The sequence below is a fragment of the Pristiophorus japonicus genome, chromosome 2, assembly GCF_044704955.1.
Source record: "Pristiophorus japonicus isolate sPriJap1 chromosome 2, sPriJap1.hap1, whole genome shotgun sequence".
NCBI classification, from domain to species: domain Eukaryota; kingdom Metazoa; phylum Chordata; class Chondrichthyes; family Pristiophoridae; genus Pristiophorus; species Pristiophorus japonicus.
This window is the reverse complement of record NC_091978.1, coordinates 364,953,551-364,975,486: the sequence shown is the minus strand read 5'-3', so window position 1 is coordinate 364,975,486 and position 21,936 is coordinate 364,953,551. Positions and strand designations below refer to the sequence as shown.

General features: G+C 45.9%; 1 protein-coding gene across 5 annotated transcripts in view; it reads right to left on the bottom strand.

The window, feature by feature from the left end:
* Nucleotides 1-14,912, bottom strand: part of LOC139250321 (SWI/SNF-related matrix-associated actin-dependent regulator of chromatin subfamily A containing DEAD/H box 1-like) — a 137,757-nt gene extending 122,845 nt beyond the window's left edge. For 4 of the 5 annotated variants that reach the window (XR_011591291.1, XM_070872810.1, XM_070872811.1 and 1 more), the window contains exons 1-2: nucleotides 14,440-14,911; nucleotides 1,368-1,542 (exon numbers count right to left, since the gene is read on the bottom strand). Coding sequence is in view for 3 of the 5 variants with exons in the window: in XM_070872810.1 (XP_070728911.1) it covers nucleotides 1,368-1,542; nucleotides 14,440-14,650 (386 nt within the window). In the remaining 2 variants the exon portion in view is untranslated. Of the gene's footprint in view, nucleotides 1-1,367; nucleotides 1,543-14,439 lie in introns of all 5 variants that reach the window. The other variant, XR_011591292.1, reaches the window with a different exon arrangement.
* Nucleotides 14,913-21,936: the final 7,024 nt, after the last annotated feature.

The window sequence follows — 21,936 nt, the reverse complement described above, 5'->3', positions numbered from 1 at the left end:
GAAGGCAGATTATCTGAATGGCGGCAGATTAGGAAAAGGGGAGGTGCAACGAGACCTGGGTGTCATGATTCATCAGTCATTGAAAGTTGGCATGCAGGTACAGCAGGCGGTGAAGGCGGCAAATGGTATGTTGGCCTTCATAGCTAGGGGATTTGAGTGTAGGAGCAGGGAGATCTTACTGCAGTTGTACAGGGCCTTGGTGAGGCCTCACCTGGAATATTGTGTTCAGTTTCGGTCTCCAAATCTGAGGAAGGACATTCTTGCTATTGAGGGAATGCAGCGAAGGTTCACCAGACTGATTCCTGGGATGACTGGACTGACATATGAGGAGAGACTGGATCAACTGGGCCTTTATACATTGGAGTTTAGAAGGATGAGAGGTGATCTCATAGAAACATATAAGATTCTGACAGGACGGGACAGGTTAGATGCGGGTAGAATGTTCCCAATGTTGGGGAAGTCCAGAAACAGGGGACACAGTCTTAGGATAAGGGGTAGGTCATTTAGGACTGAGATGAGGAGAAACTTCTTCACTGAGAGTTGTTAACCTGTGGAGAGAGTTGTTGATGCCAGTTCATTGGATATATTCAAGACAGAGTTAGATATGACTCTTACGGCTAAGGGGATCAAGGGGTATGGAGAGAAAGCAGGAAAGGGGTACTGAGGGAATGATCAGCCATGATCTTATTGAATGGTGGTGCAGGCTCGAAGGTTTCTACGTAACTGGAGTAAGTTTACCCCAGATTAATGTCAGAACGCATAAACCGCTGCAACAAATTCTCGGTAAATATGGCACACAGGTAACGTAGTGATAAGTGCTACATACTGGCTAAAAAAAGTACTCCTGAATGCATTTTAGGAATTCTGCACCCTCTATACCTTTCACACTAATTCTATCCCAGAGCAAATAAAGAGCGCAGAGTGTGCAGGCCCGAGACCAGAGGCGGCAGACCTGAGCGGGAGCGGAGACCAGAAGCAGACTGAATACTTGCCTTTATTAGCTGAAGCGTAGAATAGAAGAGCAGGGAGGTTATGCTTGAATTGTATTAAACACTAGTTAGGCCACATCTAGAGTACTGCGTGCAGTTCTGGTCAGCACATTACAGGAAGGATGTGATTGCACTAGAGAGGGTACAGAAGAGATTTATGAGGATGTTGCCTGGACTGGAGAATTTTAGCTATGAGGAAAGATTGGACGTGCATCTGAAGTGCCATAACCTGCAGGGCTATGGACTAAGAGCTGGAAAGTAGGATTAGGCTGGATAACTCTGTCAGCCGGCACGGACACGATGGGCCGAAATAGCCTCCTTCTGTGCTGTAAATTTATATGATTCTGTGATAAGACTGTACATAAAAATATTGCTTACATTTTTGGAATGCATCCCTTTGGTCTTCCATTGACTGCTGGATATGATGCACTGTTCTTGTTTGGTTCTTCATTTTCAGATTCAGAGTCTAGATACTGGATGCCCTTCTTTTTTCTCCTGAAATACGATAAAAAGGTGGACTGCTTTCCTTCTGGTGTCTCTGGTACAGTGGTCACTAAGTAATTTAAAAAAAGAAAGAAATTGTAATGAAAGTCACTGAAGGCTGTGTTAAGATTGAAAGCGTTTTGTAACATTCTATTAAAACTTTCACATCAAAACATCTTTTTTAAATTGATAATTATTTGAGGTTAACTATTCAGCAGTGCAGAAGACTGCTGTTACAACTTTATTGAATTGCCAAACCACCTCTAAACATAGCCCATGGGGAATTCAACCCTTTTAGGAGCAACAATCACTCTCTTTGCCAAGCCCATTATGGTAAGCACTAACCTGTAAGCCCATTTTATTGCTACATCCAGTCAAATACCAAAAGGACAGTTCACAGCAACACCTCTTCAGATTACTACCAGGATAAAAATGCAAACCATAGTCCACAGCAAAGTATTGCAATCAACATTTTCACGAGAAAATTGTTAAGCACTACCGGTTTCCATTATATCGATACGGAAGATAATTAATATTGGTGTACATTGAAGCCGTAACAATTAGTCAGCATTAATATTGAATTGTACTGTATACTGTTTAGGAAAAGGATGGGACTGCTGCCAACAAAATTGAAGTAGCTGCACATGCGCAATTTGTGTTTTATTTGTTTGTTCGCATTTGATTATAATAAAGACAATTCATTTTTTTGACAGTTGTTTAAAAAAAGTGGTTTAGGTTTCACTCCATAAACATCCATCACCTCTTGCTAGAGATTGTACCTTGTAAACAGTGAAAGATTACATTAGAGGTTATTATTGGGGGGGGGGGGGGGGGGGGGAAATGTTTGCTACTCATGTAAAAAAAAACACAATTTTCATTTGCTATGGCAACATGCAATAGCGAGCAAGTCAACATAAGCTATTGGTGTGGCAAAGATGTTGTGATTATTATTCAGGACCAATCATTTTGGAGCCGCCATCATTGCTTCCGTGCGAATCATTGGATCTCGACAGCTAACTAAGTGGTTGCGGATGCGCAGAACGATTCTGGTCGTTGGCAGCAGTCACTCCGTTAAGAAATAGAGGTAATAAAGTCCCTTCAAGATTACAGGGTTTTTTAATTTCACCCAATTTGAGGATATTCTCCTCCTCCTTCCTTCTCCACCCCCAACCATAAATGCACATATATAGCCCAAATTAGGGAGGGGAGGAGAGAGGGACTTAGTTTATTTCTCAGGCTTTATGCTATTATACAAAACTACTGCCTACCTTATTTCTGCAAAGATGATGATAAATATTTCCTACAAGTATTATTGAATTAACAGACAATATACGATCCGTTCATTTATGTTCTCTTTTGCATTGATCATGCAATTGCAGCTCTTTACTCATCATCATTGGCACCAAAATATACTTCACACACATATATCCTTCTCTAATATTCTTTCACATCTTCGCTCCTTAATGGCCACGATTTGCAGCCACGCTCTTAGTTGAAGACCATGGGAGGTGAAATAGGTCTTCAGCAACAGTGCAAAACACCCGATAGCAAGTTGACAGCCGATTTAAGCCCTCCCTAGATTTTCTTCTACATTAAAATCAAAGACCAATTTAATCCCCATGTTACCACGAATCTGAAACTGGCCATCAAACAAATCACAAGGGTTTATAACCTTGGAGACGTGAGTAAGTAGTATTGATTTGGCAATTACAGGCCAGTCAGTTTAATGCTGGCAGTGGGGAAGGTTTTAGAAACCACAGCCCAGGAGAAAATTAACAGCCACATGTACATGCATTGACTAATAAAGGAAAGCCAGCATGGCTTTGTTAAGGGAAAATCGTGTTTAATTAACCTGAGTTTTTTGATGATGTAACAGAGAAGGTGGATGAGGGCAGTGCGGTTAATGTTGTGTATCTGGACTTTCAAAAGGCGTTTGATAAAAGTACCACATATTAAGCTTGTTAGCAAAATTGAAGCTTGTGGGATAAAAAGGGACAGTTGCAATATGGATACAAAATTGGCTAAGGTAGAAAGCCAAGAGAATGGCTGTTTTCGGACTGGAGGGATTTACATAGTGTCGTTCTAAGGTTCAGTAGTAGGACCACTGCTATTTTGGATATACATTAATGACTTGGACTTGGGGCCAAAGACCGCCTTAAGTGGAGGAAGTACATCCGGGAGGGCGCTGAGCACCTAGAATCTCGTCGCCGAGAGCATGCAGAAACCAAACGCAGGCAGCGGAAGGAGCGTGCGGCAAACCAGTCCCACCCACCCTTTCCTTCAACGACTGTCTGTCCCACCTGTGAGAGAGACTGTAATTCCCGTATTGGACTGCTCAGTCACCTAAGAACTCACTTTGAGAGAGGAAGCAAGACTTCCTCGATTTCGAGGAACTGCCGATGATGGGACTAGGGGATACAGGACACAATTTCAAAATTTGCAGATGACACAAAACTTGGAAGTGCAGTAAATAGTGAGAAAGATAGTAGTAACTTCAAGAGGACAGAGACAGGCTGGTGGAATAGGCTTGTAGTTGAAATTCAATGCAGAACTGAGTGGTGGTATATTTTAGTGGGAAGAATGACGAGAGGCAATACATGCTAAATGGCACAATTTTAAAGAGGGTGCAAGAATAGAGCGCCCTGGGGATGTTTGTGCACAAATCTTTGAAGGTGGCAGGTCAGGTTAAAAAAAGCAGTTAATAAAGTATATGGGATCCTGGGATTTATAAGTAGAGGCATAGAGTACAAAAGCCAGGAAGTTATGCTAAACGTATATAAAACACTAGTTTGGCCCTAGCTGGAGTATTGGGTGAATTCTGGGCACCACACTTTAGGAAGGACGTGAAGGCTTTGGAGAGGGTACAGAAGAGATTTACTAGAATGGCTCCAGGGATGAGGGATTACAGTAAAGTGGATAGACTGCAGAAGCTGGAGGTGATCTACTCAGAGCAGAGAAGGCCAAGAGGAGATTTGATAGAGGTGTTTAAAATCATAAATCATAGAATAGTACACCACAGAAGGAGGCCATTCAGGTTTAAATAGAGTAAATAAGGAGCAACCGTTTCCAATGGCTGAAGGGTCGATAACCAGAGGGCACAGATTTAAGGTGATTGGCAGATCAACCAAAGGCAATGTTAGGAAAAACCTTTTTTTAACACAACGAATGGTTAGGATTTGGAATGCACTGCCTGATAGGGTGGTCGATACAGATTCAATAGTAGCTTTTAAAAGGGAATTAGGTAAATACTTGGAGAAAAGATTGCAGGTATCGGAGGAACGATTAGGGGAGTGGAACTAACTGGATTGTTCTTCGAAAGTCGGCGCCAACTCGATGGGCCGAATGGCCTCCTTCTGAACTGCCCTATTCTATAATCTATCTAAAAAGTAGAAAATAAGAAATTTAGATTAACCATGGAAGTTAACACTAATACACAGAAGTCAAATGCTTCAGATCTAGATAATTTACCAGCAGCTGGAAAGTAACAGTCATTTTAAATTTTTCTTCTTTGCCACAGTCCTTCAGTGCCCCTGGCAGTGGTTATAGTGACCCACTGTTAAAAATACAACAACATCACACGGCAATGTTCCTTCTATGCTGCACACATGCACGTCCGGGCAGTAATCTGCAAGGTCCCATGCTGACTGCTCAAGCTTTTACATCAGAAATACCGTGTATGCGCAGAAATTTAAACAGACTGTGCATTGAAACAAACACACCGCACAGAACATAGTGCAGCCTACAGGTAATAATGTCGCACCGTATGCTGAAGCTTTCAAGGAACAGTTTTCACAATTCGGTTTCCAAAAAAGTCTGCAAAGTAATAGCATTCTCCCATTTTACAGAAAAATACAATATACTGACCGTAATATTATTCAGCATTTTTGTAAAACATCTAGTGCCTAGAAATTGAACTGCACTGCGCCTGTTTCACAGGTGTAAGACCTGCGCCCATGGATCCAAAAGGGTAGGCAGTGTGCTCGCGCACATTCTGTGCCAGAAGTGCAACATAAAATTAAGAGCAGGAATCGGCCATTTGGCCCCTCGAGCCTGCGCCACCATTCAATATCATGGCTGATCTACCTCAACTCCACTTTCCTGCCCTATCCCCATATTCCGAGTCCAAAAATCTATCTCAGCCTTGAATATACTCAATGACTCAGCGCCCACAGCCCTCTGGAACAGAGAATTCCAAAGATTCACAATCCTCAGTGAAGAAATTCCTCCTCATCTCAAGTCCTAAATGGCCAGCCTCTTATCATGTGACTGTGTCCCCTAGTTCTAGATTTTCCAGCCAGGGGAGACTGCTCCCTCAGCATCTACTCTGTCAAGCCCTGTAAGAATCTTATGTTTCAATATCACCTCTCATTCTTCTAAACTGCAGAGAGTATAGGCCCAATCTACTCAATCTCTTCTCATAGGACAATCCTCTCATCCCAGGAATCAATCTTTGTTGCACCGTCTCCAAGACAAGTATATCCTTCCTTAGATAAGGAGCCCAAAACTGTGCACAGTACTCCATATGTAGTCTCACCAGAGCCTTGTACAATTGTAGCAACACTTCCCTACTCTTGTACTCTAACCCCTTTTCAATAAAGGCTATCACGCCATTTGCATTCCTAATTGCTTGCTGTACCTGCATCTCTGTGTTTCTTGTACTGGGACACCTAAATGTCTCTGAACACCAACATTTAATAGTTTCTCACCATTTAGAAGATACTGTTTTCCTATTCTTTCTACTAAAGTGAATAATCTCACATTTCCCCACATATGCTCCATCTGCCACCTTATTGTCCACTCACTTAACCTGTCTCTATATCCGTTTGCAGGCACTTTGTATCCTCCTCACAGCTTACTTTCCCACCTAGCTTTGTATCATCAGCAAACTTGGATACATTACACTTGGTCCCTTCATCCAAGTCATTAATAGAGATTGTAAATAGCTGAATTCCATGCATTGATCCTTTCAACGTTTACCACATTGGATAAGGCTTCTCCGTAGGCATCCAGGGCACGTGCCTGAATCATGGCGTTCTTTCTAACATACCAATAGGAATGCCTGTTTGTGACCCCTTTGTAAAATTGGATTCACATAATGATGGGTGCCTCTGATGTGCAGCCTTCAATGTACAGCCATTTCACAATCTGAAAAGTTCGCACCAAACAATAACTCCGATTGCCCGGAGACTATATTTACTTAATTTGATTTTTGGAGGAATACATTGTGCATTTCACGGTATAACAATCCTGCCCTTGTTTTATCACATCCTGATTTAACTGAGAAACATAATCTCCTCTGCACCTTCACAAGAGATCTGCTACTAAATTTAAAAAGTGTGTGTGTGTGTAGTGAGAGTTTCACTTTAAATACATCTGTAGCACAAACACAAATAATCATGTTTTTCTGATTGGTTCTGAGAAATTTGAGCCAACCAAAAAAATCTCATCACAATCCACTTACTTCATTGTGTCTCAAGCCTGTAAACTTGTGAGCAACACCATAGGAGAGCCATAAGTAGGATGGAAAAGGGACATTGTATATACTCCATAACGGTGTGGGGAAAAAAAGAGCATTAGTATATCGAGCACTTAATATCTCCTACGTCTGCAGAACAGCAATCAACAGTCGATTAAGAACGCCAAAATATATGACCAAAATAATGTGAAAATCAAATGAAACCATGCAAAACAGCATTGTGCTCTGGTTAGCCCACAGTACTGTCTCTAGTTATGGTCACAAAGACACAAGGGAGACATTCAAACCCTTGAGGCGAAGAGAAAAATCATACAATTTCTCTAAAGCGCCACTGAAAAATAGGCCATCTAGCTTTGAAGGGAAGCAACTAAGCTGACATCAGTGATATGCCATGTTAGGAAATGTTATAGAAAAGCAGAACATTACTTTCAAATTAAACTATTACAATAGGAGAAAAAGGTAAATGTTCACATTGACAAAAGGGCAACTGTAAGCTCTTCTTCACACAAAGCATAACCAGGGAATGGACCAGCATAGAGAAGTGTGAGTAAAAAAACAAAATCATTTGAGAAACAGAAAAGTGCAGTGATGTGAGGACTGTTGTTTTATTTCCTGGATGGACAAACTAAATAGCCTAAGCAGCCACATTAGGTAGGAGAAAGTTAGCTAGGTTTCCAATCCTGATTGCTGTCCAGTCACATGGCGGCTGGACATGTGGAGAATATTGGAGAAGGCCACAATCAGGTTAGATCTCTCAGGAGCAACTGAATGCTTTGCAAGACTTGCAATATGCAGAAAAATAAGAGTGCTATAAATGGCCCTGTTCTAAGAACAGCAAACCCCATTATAGTAAAATATATACATGTCAAGATTGCTATTTTCAAATTCATCAAGCTGAGGACATTACAGCTTGGTATTCACAAACCACATAGCTTTACAGAAGTTCTGCACAATTTCACAAACTTTCATTTTTGTCAATTGTATGCTCACTTAAACGATGTACATCTGGGGGAATTAATTGCTTTCCATTTCAGGTATCAGCGTCAGCATCAACCACTGAGGTCAGGTATAGCAGAAGAAGGCACCAGAAACTTAACTGAACTAGCCACATAAATACTATGGCTACAAGCACGAGTCAGAGGCTGGGTATTCTGCAGCGAGTGTCTCACCTCCTGACTTTCCTAAGCCTTTCCTCCACCGACAAGGCACAAGTCAGGAGTGTGATGAAATATACTGCAATTGCCTGGATGAGTGCGGCTCCAACACCATTCAAGAAGCCCTTGTTAAAGTCACAAATGACATTCTTTGTGATAAACTATCCCTCCCTCATCCTTCTCGACCTATCTGCAGCCTTCGATTGACCACACCATCCTCCTCCAATGCTTCTCCTCCAATGTCCAGCTACATGGAATTGCCTAAGCTTGGTTCCATTGTTATTTATCTAATCATAACCTGCAATGGCTTCTCTTCAAACTTCCACTATTACCTCTGGAATTCCCCAAATCTATCCTTCTATTTCTCATCTACATGCTATCCATCGGTGATATCATCCGAAAACACATCACGTTCCACATGTATGCTGATGACACTCAGCTCTACCTCACCACCACCTCTTTGGATCCCTCCACTGCCTCAGATTTGTCACACTGGTTGTTCGACATCCAATATTGGTGGAGCAGAAATTTCCTCTAAGTACTGGGAAGACTGCATCCAATGTCTTTGGTCCCCAGCACAAACTCTGTTCCTGACCACCATTTCCATCCCTGGCAACTGTCTTAAGCTGAGCAGGACCCTTCTGCAACCGTGGTGTTACGTTTAATGCCAAGACGAGTTCCCAACCACATATCTGCACCTTCACCAAGACTGCCTACTCCCACCTCCGTAACATCACTGAAACCCTCATTCCTGCCTTTATTATCTCTAGACTTGACTATTCCAATGCTCTCCTGGCCGACCTCCCATCTTCCACCCTACATAAACTTGCGCTCATCCAAAACTCTGCTGCTTGTGCTTTAACTCGCTCCAAATCTCGTTCACCCAGCACTCCTGTGCTTGCTGACTTTCACTAGCTCCCAGTTCGACAATACCTCAACTTTAAAATACGCATTCTTGTTTTCAAAGCCCTCCATGGCTTCGCCCTCCCTATCTCTGTAACCTCCTCCAGCCCTACTGGCATTTCATTTCTGGATTGCTCTTCGATGGGACGAATGGCCTCCTTCTGTGCTGTACTACAGGTATAGCATCGAAAATCCGGAGTTCCGGAATCCATACTATTCTGGAATCCGGACACCGTGACGATCCGTGACGGGGTCGTCCGGCATCCGAGAAATGTTCCAGAATCCAGACCCCAGTCTCGGGCCACCAGCCGACCTCTCCCCCGCCTCGGGCCACCGCAGACCCCTCCCCCGCTGAGGGCCACCGCAGACCTCTCGCCTGCCGACCTCTTCCCAGCCTCGGGCCAATCTCGCCCCCTCCCCCCTGCCTATCTAGGTCCAGGCGTTTCCGGACTCAGGACGTTGGAAAGACCTACCGAAGTCCGGAAATACATGAACCTGGGCTTGGGCGTTTCCAGATTCGGGACATCAGAAAGACATTCTGAAGTCTGGAAATACACAGAATCCGGAGTGGCCTCGATCCTGAGGCTTCCGGATTTGACGTTGTACCTGTATTCTAGGATTCTGTGATTTCTGTTGCTGTATACAAATAAAGTTTCCAGCAATGAGCGCGTGAGGAAGTCAAGGTAATAACAGGCTTTTTTTGCCACTCGTCATATCTTCCCCGCCCCCCCAAATTTTGGCCTCACTTTCTCCCACAGGTGAAACACCACATTGTGGGGTTATAGCAACAAATCCGTAAGACCTAGGGTTCACAGAACCAGTTGAAAATTCAGCTCAGTACTATAAATTAGGTATAATAGGACCTTAAAAGTTATCTTTGTAAAGGTAATACCATATCAAAAATCACCTTGCAGCAGTCAAACAATCATATGGGCTTGTAACTCAAAAGATTTGGATCTTTAGTCATCTATCGAATGTTACAACAGGTGAAATTATGAGGACAAACTTGTGTGGAGTAAGCTAGCTCAGTTTGTGCGACAGGGGCACTGGAGAGGGAATAGCCTATTTCAAATTGGCACTTTGGCTCATAGGGTTCCTATAGCCAGATTGCAAATTATGGCAATCAGGTTGAGGGGGCACAGGAATGAATTCATACCCAACAAACATTACAACATGGCACTGAATACCATATTTAACACAAGACACTGGAGTCATGAAATGATGACTGAGAAACTTCATCTAGCTTGAAGGTTGTGGATCGTTTTCACCCCAATATAAGGTTCAAGTTGCATTGATTTGGCAAGTATTGTTTTAAAAATGCAACCCATTTTGATGCTCGCATTTAAAAATAAATTCAATTCTTTGTTTAATAGGGTATCAGTCTCTCTGACCAATAAACCACACTTGAAGAAGTACTTCCTCAATGTACACAATCCCATCCAAGAGGCACAAGAATGCATAAGAATATAGTAACACAAGAAATAGGAGCCATTCGGCCTCTCGAGCCCGCTCCACCATTCAATAAGATCACGGCTGATATTCTACCTTAACTTCACTTTCCTGCACTATCCCCATATCCCTTGGTTACCTTAATATCCAACAATCTATCAATCTCTATCTTGATATACTACAACTGAGCCCCACAGTCCACAGCGTAGAGAATTCTAAAGATTCACCACCCTCAGTGAAGAAATTTCTCATCTCTGTGCTAAATGGCCGACCCCTTATTCTGAGACTGTGACCTCTGGTTCCAGACTCTAGCCAGGGGAAACATCCATCCTGCATCTACCCTGTCAACCCTATAAGAATTTTGTCTGTTTCAATGACATCACCTTTCATTCTTCTAAACTCTAGAGAATATAACAACTTTTATTTATATAGCGCCTTTAACATAGTAAAATGTCCCGAGGTGCTTCACAGCAGTTTATAAAACAAAACAGATAAATTTGACACTGAGCCACTAAGAAATTACAGTAGATGACCAAAAGCTTGGTTAAAGAGGTCGGTTTTAAGGAGTGCCTTAAAGGAGGAGAGAGAGGTAGAGAGGTTTAAGGAGGAAGTTCCATATAGGCCTAGTCTACTCAATTTCTCCTCATAGGGCAATCCCCCAGGAATCAGTCTGGTGAACCTTTCTTGCACTCCCTCTATGGCAAGTATATACTTCCTTAGGTAAGGAGATCAAAACTGGACACAATACTTCAGGTGTGGTCTCACCAGGGCCCTACATAATTACAGCAAGACATCTTTACTCTTGTACTCAAATCCTCTTGTAATCAAGGCCAACAAACTATTTGCTTTCCTAATTGTTTGCTGTACCTGCATGTTAACGTTCAGTGATTCATGAACAAGGAAAGCCAGGTCCCTCTGAACACCAACATTTTCTAACCTCTCACCATTTAAAAAAATACTCTGCTTTTCCATTTTTCCTACTTATATTTCATTTGCCATGTTCTTGCCCACTCACTTTGCCTGTCTATATCCCCTTGAAGCCTCTTTGCAATCTCCTCACAACTTACATTCCCATCTAGCTTTGTAGTATCAGCAAACTTGGATATATTATATTTGGTCCCCTTATCCAAATCATTGATATAGATCATGAATAGCTGAGGCCTAAGCACTGATCCTTGCGGTACCCCACTAGTTACAGCCTCCCAACCTGAAAATGACTAGTTTATTCCTATTCTGTCCGTTAACAATCCTCAATCCATGTTAGTACATTACCCCTAATCCCATGAGCCCTAATTTTACTTAATAACCTCTTGTGTGACACCTTATCGAATGCTTTCTGAAAATTTAAATACATACACCCATCCCCCCATATCAATTGTGCTGGTTGCAACCTCAAAAAACTAACAGATTCGTCAAACGTGAATTCCTTTTTATAAATCCATGCTGACTCTGCCAATCCTATTATTATTTTCTAAGTGCCCTATTACCACGTCCTTAATAATAGAATCCAGCATTTTCCCTACTGATGTCAGGCTAACTGTTCTGCAGTTCCCTCCTTTCTTAAATAGTGGGGTTACATTTGCTACCTTCCAATCCATGGGAACCATTCTGGAATCTATGCATTTCAATGCAAGCTGTTTTCCAAATATTGCTTCAAAACAAACAGTACCCACTCTCCCACCATTCACCCTCCCAACACACAAAAGTTACTTGTCCTTTGCTCTCCTGACTCTTGCTGAGGCGTAATGCGCTGGTTGCTAGCAGCCAGAGTCATTACAGCACAAGAGGCCGCCATTCGGTCCATCGAATCCAAACCGGCTCTCTGTCAAGCAATCCAGATAGTCCCATTCCCCGCTCTATCCTCGTAGCCCTGCAAGTTTATTTCCCTCAAGTACCTATCCAATTTCCTTTTGAAATCATTGATCGTCTCCGCTTCCACCACTCTTCAGCAAGTTCCTGGTCATTACTACTCGCTGCATAAAAAGGTTCTTCCTCGCATACCCCCGTATCTCTTGCCCAAAACCTTAAATCAATCTGTGTCACCTAGTCTTTGTACCATCAGTTAATGGGAACAGCCTTTCTCTGTCTACCTTAACCAAATCTGTCATAATCTTGTACATCTCTATCAAATCTCGCCTCAACCCTCCTTTTCTCCAAGGAGAATAACTCAGCTTCTCCTTGTAGCTAAAATCCTTCATTCCTAGAACCATTCTGGTAAATCTCCTCTGCAACCTCTCAAGGGCCTTCACACCATTCGTAAAGTGTGGTGACCAGAACTGGACGCAATACTCTCGTTGTGGCCTAACCAGAGTTTTATAAAGGCTCAGCATAATTTCCCTGCTTTTGTACTCAATACCTCTATTTATGAAGCCCAAGATCCCATATGCTTTACTAACTATTCTCTCAATATGTCCTGCTACCTGCAAAGATCTAAGCACATGAACCCCCAGGTCCCTCTTTCTCATCACACTCTTTAGAACTGTGCCATTAAGTCTATATTGCCTCTCCCTATCCCTTCTGCCAAAATGCAGCATCTCACACTTCTCTGTATTCCATCCACCACTTGTCTGCCCATTCTGCTAGCCTTCCAATACCCTGACCAAGTAGCTATTTTTCATGTATGGACACAGGCAGTTGAGTGTTGGCAAGCTGTTCATTCCACAGCCAAGACCCTCAACTACTGATGACACACACGAGCTTTCCAGCGGGGGTGGTTGGACCATAATGAGGAGCACTATACACTGGCTAATTTCCCCTCCGTAACTTAATTGTAGCAGGACAATGCCACCTCAACCCAGGCCCAAGATCAGCCAACTCAACACTGAACAGGGATCAAACCTGGGACGTTCTGACCAGTAACATGCTGTTTCCTTTGCCGTGAGGAGTAACAGGTAACAATAATAGGCCTGGTGTTAAATTAGACAACCCCAGTGGGTGGGAGCTGGTGCTGGGGATCAAGGGATATGCTGGCATGGGCCAGTGGGAGTAGGATATGACGGGATGGGGGAGGGGCCGTAGAAACTGGGGAAGGGGAGAAAGGATTGGGGGGGGGGGATTTGGGGCACATGAGAACGGGGGGGACACATGACGGAACGGGGGGAGGCACATGACGGAACGGGGAGACACATGACGGAACGGGGGGGACACATGACGGAACGGGGGGGACACATGACGGAACGGGGGGGACACATGACGGAACGGGGATGGGAGGAGGTGGGGGGGGGGGACATGACGGAATGGGGATGGGGGGCACATGACGGAATGGGGATGGGAAGAGGTGGGGGGGGGGCACATGACGGAATGGGGATTTGGGGGGGGAACATGACGAAATGGGGATGGGAGGAGGTGGGGGGGACATGACGGAATGGGAATGGGGGGCACATGACAGAATGGGGATGGGAGAAGGTGGGGGGGGGGGGGACATGACGGAATGGGGATGGGAGGTGGTGGGGGGGGGGGACATGACGGAATGGGGATGGGGGCACATGACGGAATGGGGATGGGAGGAGGTGGGGGGGGGGACATGACGGAATGGGGATGGGAGGAGGTGGGGGGGGGGGACATGACGGAATGGGGATGGGGGGCACATGACGGAATGGGGATGGGAGGAGGTGGGGGGGGGACATGACGGAATGGGGATGGGAGGAGGTGGGGGGGGGGGCATGACGGAATGGGGATGGGGGGCACATGACGGAATGGGGATGGGAGGAGGTGGGGGGGGGGGACATGACGGAATGGGGATGGGAGGAGGTGGGGGGGGGGACATGACGGAATGGGGATGGGGGGCACATGATGGAATGGGGATGGGAGGAGGTGGGGGGGGGGGACATGACGGAATGGGGATGGGGGGCACATGACGGAATGGGGATGGGAGGAGGTGGGGGGGGGGGGACATGACGGAATGGGGATGGGGGGCTAACGGAATGGGGAGGGGAGGTAAATATGATGGGAAGTGCTGTTCATTCTCTCTTCCTCCCCATCCCACCTGCCGATGTCTCCTCAAGCCCGGGCCCGGCCTGTCGGGCGGGAGATCGAGCTGTGGTGTCGCGCTGGTGATGCCGCCGCCGCCGCCGCTCTTCCTCCTCCTCCTCCTTCTCCTTCTCCCGCCGCTCGTCCTCTTGCCGCTGCGGCTGACGCCGTAGGCCGCCGCCGTCTTTCTTCTCATAACGGAACCGGTGGAGGTTGAAGGAACTCATGGGGCGCTTTGGAACGCGGCGGGGATTTAAACCGGGGGCTTATAACGCGGAGCCGTCGCCGCTCCGGGGACAGAGCGGGAGTTCGCCAGCCGCCAGCCGCCCGGGGACAAACTATGAGGGAAAATTTAAAGTAAATAAAAACACAATTGCCTTTTCTCGGTTCTACCGCTTCGGCCTCAGGCGTCGCGGTACATACCGGGAGGGGGGGGGGGGGCGGAATTCACACACAGGCAGACATTTTTTTCCCGCGAAGCGCGCTGTCCGCCGAGACGCCAGCAACGCGTGCGCTGATTGGGGAGCCGAGCGGAAGGCCCGGCCAATCGGCGGGTAAGATGGATGTGAGTGAGAGGGAAGGGCGGGGGCCTGGTGACGTCACGGGGCTGGACTGGGTTAGAATGGCGTCACTGGGGGCTGGGCTAGCGTGACATCATTGGGGGGGCTGAGTGAACGTGACGTCATTTTGGGGGGGCTGGGTGAATGTGACGTCATTGGGGGGGATTGCGCTAGAGTGACATCATTGGTCTGGGCTAGCATGATGTCATTGGGGCTGGGTTAGCGTGACATCATTGGAGATCTGGGCTAGCGTGACAACACTAAGGGCTGGGCTATCATGATGTCGTTGGGCGCCTGGGCTAGAGTGACTTCATTGGGGGTCTGGGCTGGTGTGACGTTATTGGAGGGGGTCTGGGCGTGAGTAACTTCATTGGGGGAGCTGAGCTAGCATGACGTCATTGGGGGAGCTGGGCTAGCGTGCCGTCATTGGGGGAGCTGCGCTAGCGTGATGTGATTGGGTCTGAGCTAGCGTGACGTCATTGGAGCTGGGCTAGCGTGATGTCATTGGAGCTGGGCTAGCGTGATGTCATTGGGGTCTGGGGTGGCGTGACATCATTGGGTCTGGGCTAGCGTGACGTCATTGGGGAAACTGGGCTAGCGTGACGTCACTGGAGGCTTGGCTAGCATGACATCATTGCGGGGTCTGGGCTCGCCTGACTTCATTGGGGGAGCTGGGCTAGCGTGCCGTCATTGGGGGAGCTGCGCTAGCGTGATGTGATTGGGTCTGGGCTAGCGTGATGTCATTGGCGGCTGGGCTAGCGTGACATCATTGGGGGTCTGGGGTGGCGTGACATCATTGGGTCTGAGCTAGTGTGACATTATTGGGGGTCTGGGCTAGCGTGACGTCATTGGGGGTCTGGGCTAGAGTGATGTCATTGGGGGAGCTGGACTAGAGTGCCGTCATTGGGGGTCTGGGCTAGCGTGATGTTATTGGGGGAGCTGGGCTAGAGTGCCGTCATTGGGGGTCTGGGCTAGCGTGATGTTATTGGGGGAGCTGGGCTAGCGTGCTGTCATTGGGGGGCCGGGTTCCTCATGAGTCCCATGCACACGTTCTGCCTTCTCTTCAATGCTGGTGCCCCAGTTACCTTCGTATGTGTGCAACTGATTTGTGTTGCATTGGAGTGAGTGAGAACACTTCGGTACCAAACTGCTCCACTGTGACTTTACTTCAACTGACAAGAAGTGGACCTGTAACCATGTTATGGTTGAAGTGATCACTTGTGACTAGAAGAGACAGTTTTGCAAGGAAATTCTTCAGTACAAGTTCATGGGATTATATTGTATGTCATAAAATTATACCTGCTAAATTTTCAAGCACTCTCCCGGTTATGATCTGAAATTGCTGAACTCAGTGTTCCGGACTAAACATTGAGTTCAACAATTTCAGATCATATCCACTGCTCCCATTTTTTTTAGACGCCAGGTGTTGGTAATGGTTCTGCTGTTGCCATTTACATCTCGACGAGATCCAACACCGCCTCCAGTGCGCCAGTGCAGCTTTCGGCTGCCTGAGGAAAAGAGTGTTTGAAGACCAGGCCCTCAAAACTGCCACCAGGCTCATAGTCTACAGGGCTGTATTAATACCTGCCCTCCTGTATGGCTCAGAAACATGGACCATGTACTGTAGATACCTTAAGTCGCTGGAGAAATACCACCAACGATGTCTCCGCAAGATCCTTGGGAGGACAGACGCACCAACATTAGCGTCCTCGACCAGGCAACATCCCCAGCATCGAAGCACTGACCACACTTGATCAGCTCCGCTGGGCAGGCCACATAGTTCACAGGCCAGACACGAGACTCCCAAAGCAAGCGCTCTACTCGGAACTCCTTCACGGCAAACAAGCCAAAGGTGGGCAGCGGAAACGTTACAAGGACATCCTCAAAGCCTCCCTGATAAAGTGTGACATTACCACTGACATCTGGGAGACCCTGGCCAAAGACCGCCCTAAGTAGAGGAAGTGCATCCGGGAAGGCACTGAGCACTTCGAGTCTTGTCACCGAGAGCATGCAGAAATCAAGTGCAGGCAGCAGAAAGAGCGTGCGGCAAACCAGTCCCACCCACCCTTTCCCTCCATGACTATCTGTCCCACCTGTGACGCATGCTGCCCCCGGCAGGTTTTTCTGTCGGTGTGCCATCTCCGCACTGAGTACGACCCGGCAGCACGGCCGCCCTTAACGGGGAGGGCCCACTGCTGCGGCTGCAAAGGAAAACATTTTTTCCGGCTGACTTGCCGATCGACCGGCAAAATACTGCCACCGGGTTCGGCCAGGCCGCCAACGGGCAGCCAGTCACCCCCTCTTGGATGCCAAACTTGCTGGCCCGGCCAAAACACTCCCTGGTGGCCCAGTGACCAAAGTTAAAAATCTCTCCCCTTTAGTGGAAGGGAGAGAGCGTGGTGACGCACGCACGCTGTGACGTCACCACGACTTCACCACTGATTGACAGCGACCGACCGACCCATTTTCAGCCAGTCAGCCTGGCTTTTAGTCTAAGGCTTGCCTCCATTAAAACATTTCAAAATCCTGAAAATGGATCTACTTACCGTACCAAGAGTTCCAGCAGTGAATACCACTCCAAAACTCATAGATGCATCAGCTTTCTGGTGCATCTGAATTTTGGCCCCTGAGCCTCCACTGCTTACGGGGTAGAGAATTCTAAAAATTCACCATCCTCTGAGTGAAGACATTTTCCTCATCTCAGTCCTAAATGGCCGATCCCTTATTCTGTGAGCCCTGGTTCTAGACTCTCCAGCTAGAGGAAACATCCTCCCTGCATCGACCGTGCCAAACCCTGTAAGAATTTTGTATTTTTCAATGAGATCACCTCTCATTCTTCTAAACTCTAGAGAATATAAGCCTAGTCTACTCAATCTGTCCTTATAGGACAATCCCTCCATCCCAGGAATCAGTCTGGTGAATCTCCCTTGCACTCCCTCTATGGCAAGTATATCCTTCCTTAGGTAAGGAGACCAAAACTGGACACAGTACTCCAGGTGTGGTCTCACCAGGGCCTATATAATTGCAGTAAGACATTTTACTCTTGTACTCAAATCCTCTTGTAATAAAGGCCAACATACCATTTGATTTTATAATTGCTTGCTGTGCCTGCATGTTAACTTTCAGTATTCATGAACAAGGACAGCCAGGTCCCTCTGAACACCAACATTTCCCAACCTCTCACCATTTAAAAAATACTGTTTTTCTATTTTTCCTACCAAAGTGGATAACTTCATATTTCTCCACGTTATATTCCATTTGCCATGTTCTTGCCCACTCACTTAGCCTGTCTATATCCCCTTGAAGCCTCTTTGCATCCTCCTCCCACCTTGCATTCCCACGTAGTTTCTCTAACTTTTTCCAGTTCTGATGAAAGGTCATCGAACTGAAACGTTAACTCGGTGTTTCCACAGATACTGCCTGATCGGCAGAGTATTTCTCTTTTTTGGCCATAAGTATAAGATGGTCATTAACAAATCCAATAGGGAATCTTGGAGAAACATCTTTACCCAGAGAGTGGTGAGAATGTGGATCTCGCTACCACAGGGAGTCGTTGAGGTGAATAGTATAGAATCCAGAGCAGTCTCAGAATCATAGAAACATACAGCACAGGAGGAGATCATTCGGACCATCGTGCCTCTGCTGGTTCTTTGAAAGAGCAGTCGTACTTAGTCCCACTCCCCCACTCGCATAAAACTCCGCTGCTCACTGCTGCCTGTCGGGACTTTACCCATTTTTCACCACCTCTGCTTCTAATTGTCAGCCAGTTTTAGATTCTCCTAGCTAATTTTCCATTTATTGAGCATTAACCTACTTTAGAAGTCTTAATTGTGCAAGTGTATCAAGTGCCTTCTGAAAATCCAAGCAGATTATAGTCAACGGGTAGCCTCACCAGGTGGTGTCTAAATATATTAACAACAACGTGTATTTATATAGCGCCTTTAACATAGTAAATCGCCCCAAGGCGCTTCACAGGAGCATTATCAAACTAAATTTGACACTGAGCCACATAAGGAGGTATCAAGGCAGATGTCTGGTCATAGAGGTAGGTTTTAAGGAGTGTTTTAAAAGAGGAAAGAGAGGTCGAGAGGCAGAGAGGTTTAGGGCGGAAATTCCAGAGTTTAGGGCCTTGGCAGCTGAAGACACGGCCATCAATGGTGGAGCGTTTAAAATCGGGCATACTCCCAACAGGCCAGATTTGGTGGAGCACAGATATCTCAGAGGGTTGTGGGGCTGGAGGAGATTAGAGAGATAGCGAGGGGTGTGGGATTTGAAAACAAGGTGAGAATTTAAAAACCAAATAGGGGTGATAGGCGAACGGGACTTGGTGCTGTCTAAATATATTAAAGTTGAAGGGAATTGAGAAACTACTATAGACTGTTTTATAATATGTGCACAACGATATCTATAACAATTAAATTAGTTCTTTAGCAAATGGGAACTAATTTAGACCTGGTATAGCGGCATACAGAAACTTAATTAACTATGTTTAATAGCATACAGTAACAGACTCGGAAGGTTAAAATATATACAACATACTGTAGCCAGTATTTATAATGTTGCAATAGGGAACAATCAGTTAAAAATGTCCATTATCAAAAGAACATAGACCATAATAAATAGGAGCAGGAGTAGGCCACATGATCCCTCAATAAGATCATGGCTGAACTGATCTTGGCCTCAACTTCACCTTCCTGCCTGCTCCCCATAACCCTTGAATCCCCTGTAGTTCAAAAATCTGTCGACCTCCATCTTGAATATATTCAATGACTCAGCCTCCAAGCTCTATGGGGTAGAGAATTCCACAGATTCATGACCCACTGAGAGAAGAAATTCCTCCTCATCTCTGTCTTAAATGGGCAACCCCTTATTCCGAAACTATGCACTCTAGTTCTAGATTCTCCACGAGAGGAAACATCCTCTCAGCATCTACCCTGTCAAGTCCCCTCAGAATCTTATGTATTTCAATAAGCTCACCTCTCATTCTTCGAAACTCTAATGAGTATCGGCTCAACCTGCTCAACCTATCCTCATCAGACAACCCTTTCATCTCAGGAATCAACCTAATGAACCTTCTCTGAACTGCCTCCAACCCCTCCTTAAATACGGAGACCAAAACTGTACGCAGTACACCAGGTATGCCCTCACCAATACCCTGTACAGTTGTAGCAGGACTTCTCTGTTTTTATACTCCATCCCCCTTGTAATAAAGGCCAACATTTCATTTGGCTACCTAATTACTTGCTGTACCTGCATACTAACTTTTTGTGTTTCATGTACGAGGACACCTGGGTTCTGTAGTCTCTCTCCATTTAAATGTTTGCCTATTACAGCCATTTTTCTTGTTCTGTGTCACTTTCTTGCGTTTTTAGGGTCGATATTTTTCCAGGTTCAGCTTCACTGGTCATTTCTGTAAGTGAACCTTCTGTCCTCTATGATCCGGAGCTCACCTTTCTAGCCCAGTGCCAAGTAAAGTGATAATGAAATCCAAACAGAGAATCGTCACTATGTATACCAGCTACTGGAAACACACTATATGCCAATGTATTATTCTCCTGTCTTTGAAAGTGAACTGTATAAGCACTCTTACCAAATTGAGATGCAGGCTTCAGAACAGAAAATAGATGAAGGAACAGTAAAAAGTATAACACACTGAAATATATATATCTCTACACAATTACCAAACAATGAAGGCACTTTCCCTCGAAACATAGGGCCCGAGTTTGGTCAACTTACCGTCCTCTGCCAACTCGGCGGTCTCAATGGTTTTTGGGCGCTTTCCCCGCCGAGCGAGTTTGGTGAGGTCCTCATGCCGCTGGTGTGCGCCGGCATGCAACGCCCACAAAAGTCATCCCGCCTGCTGCGCCCCAGTTTGGTCCGGGCGGTCCTCCGCTCCAGCAGCAGAAGAGACGCCGCGTGCAGGCAGGTCTTACGTGAACGGTAAGTATGAAGACCTCCAAAAAAAGATGATGCACTTTTCTTTATTTCTTTTGCATGGATTTAGGTGGATGGGGTCCCCTGAAGGGTTTCTGGTGTTTTTTTATTGGTTTAAAAACTTCTTATTTTATCAGTTCCCCCTTCCCTGGGCCCGACTCAATCCTCGGCGGTACTTTGCCGCCCAGAATGGGAGCTACCATTTACTGCTGCCCAAAATTGGCGTGCAATGCCCATTTTTGCTGCCGGGCGGTCTTTCCCACATTTTTTCATGACACTTCTGCCCAAAGTACCGTCAGGAGCTCAGCAGTCATTTGGTCGGTACTTGGGCGAACTTAACTTTCACCAAACTCGGGGCCCATTGACTTTAAGCAGTCTTCTTACAGTGTCAGCTGTGGCTCAGTGGTCAGCACACTCGCCTCTGAGTCAGAAGGTTGTGGGTTTAAGTCCCACTCCAGCACATTGAGCACATAAATCTAGGCTGACCCTCCCAGTGCAGTGCCGAGTGAGTGCTGTACTGTTGGAGGTGCCGTCTTTCAGATGAGACGTTAAACCGAGGCCCCGTCTACCTTCTCAGGTAAAAGATCCCCTGGCACTATTTCGTTGACGAGCGGGGGGAATTATCCCCGGTGTCCTGGCCAATATTTCTTCTTCTTCTTAGGCTGTCCCTTGTCTCGAGGATGACTTGCTCAATCAACATAACAATAACAGATTATCTGGTCATTATCACATTGCTGTTTGTGGGAGCTTGCTGTGCGCAAGTTGGCTGCCATATTTCCCACATTACAACAATGACTACACTCCAAAAGTACTTCATTGGCTGTAAAGCGCTTTGAGACGTCCGGTGGTCGTGAAAGGCGCTATATAAATCCAAGTCTTTCTTTTCTTTTTAAACTGAGTCCAGCCTATTCCCCTGGTTAATTTAAAAATGCACAGTTTTGCTGTTACACAATTTACACGCTGACTATCCCTGGCTGTTAGCAGGCTCCTAATACAATTCTGTAATATGAGAACTCTGA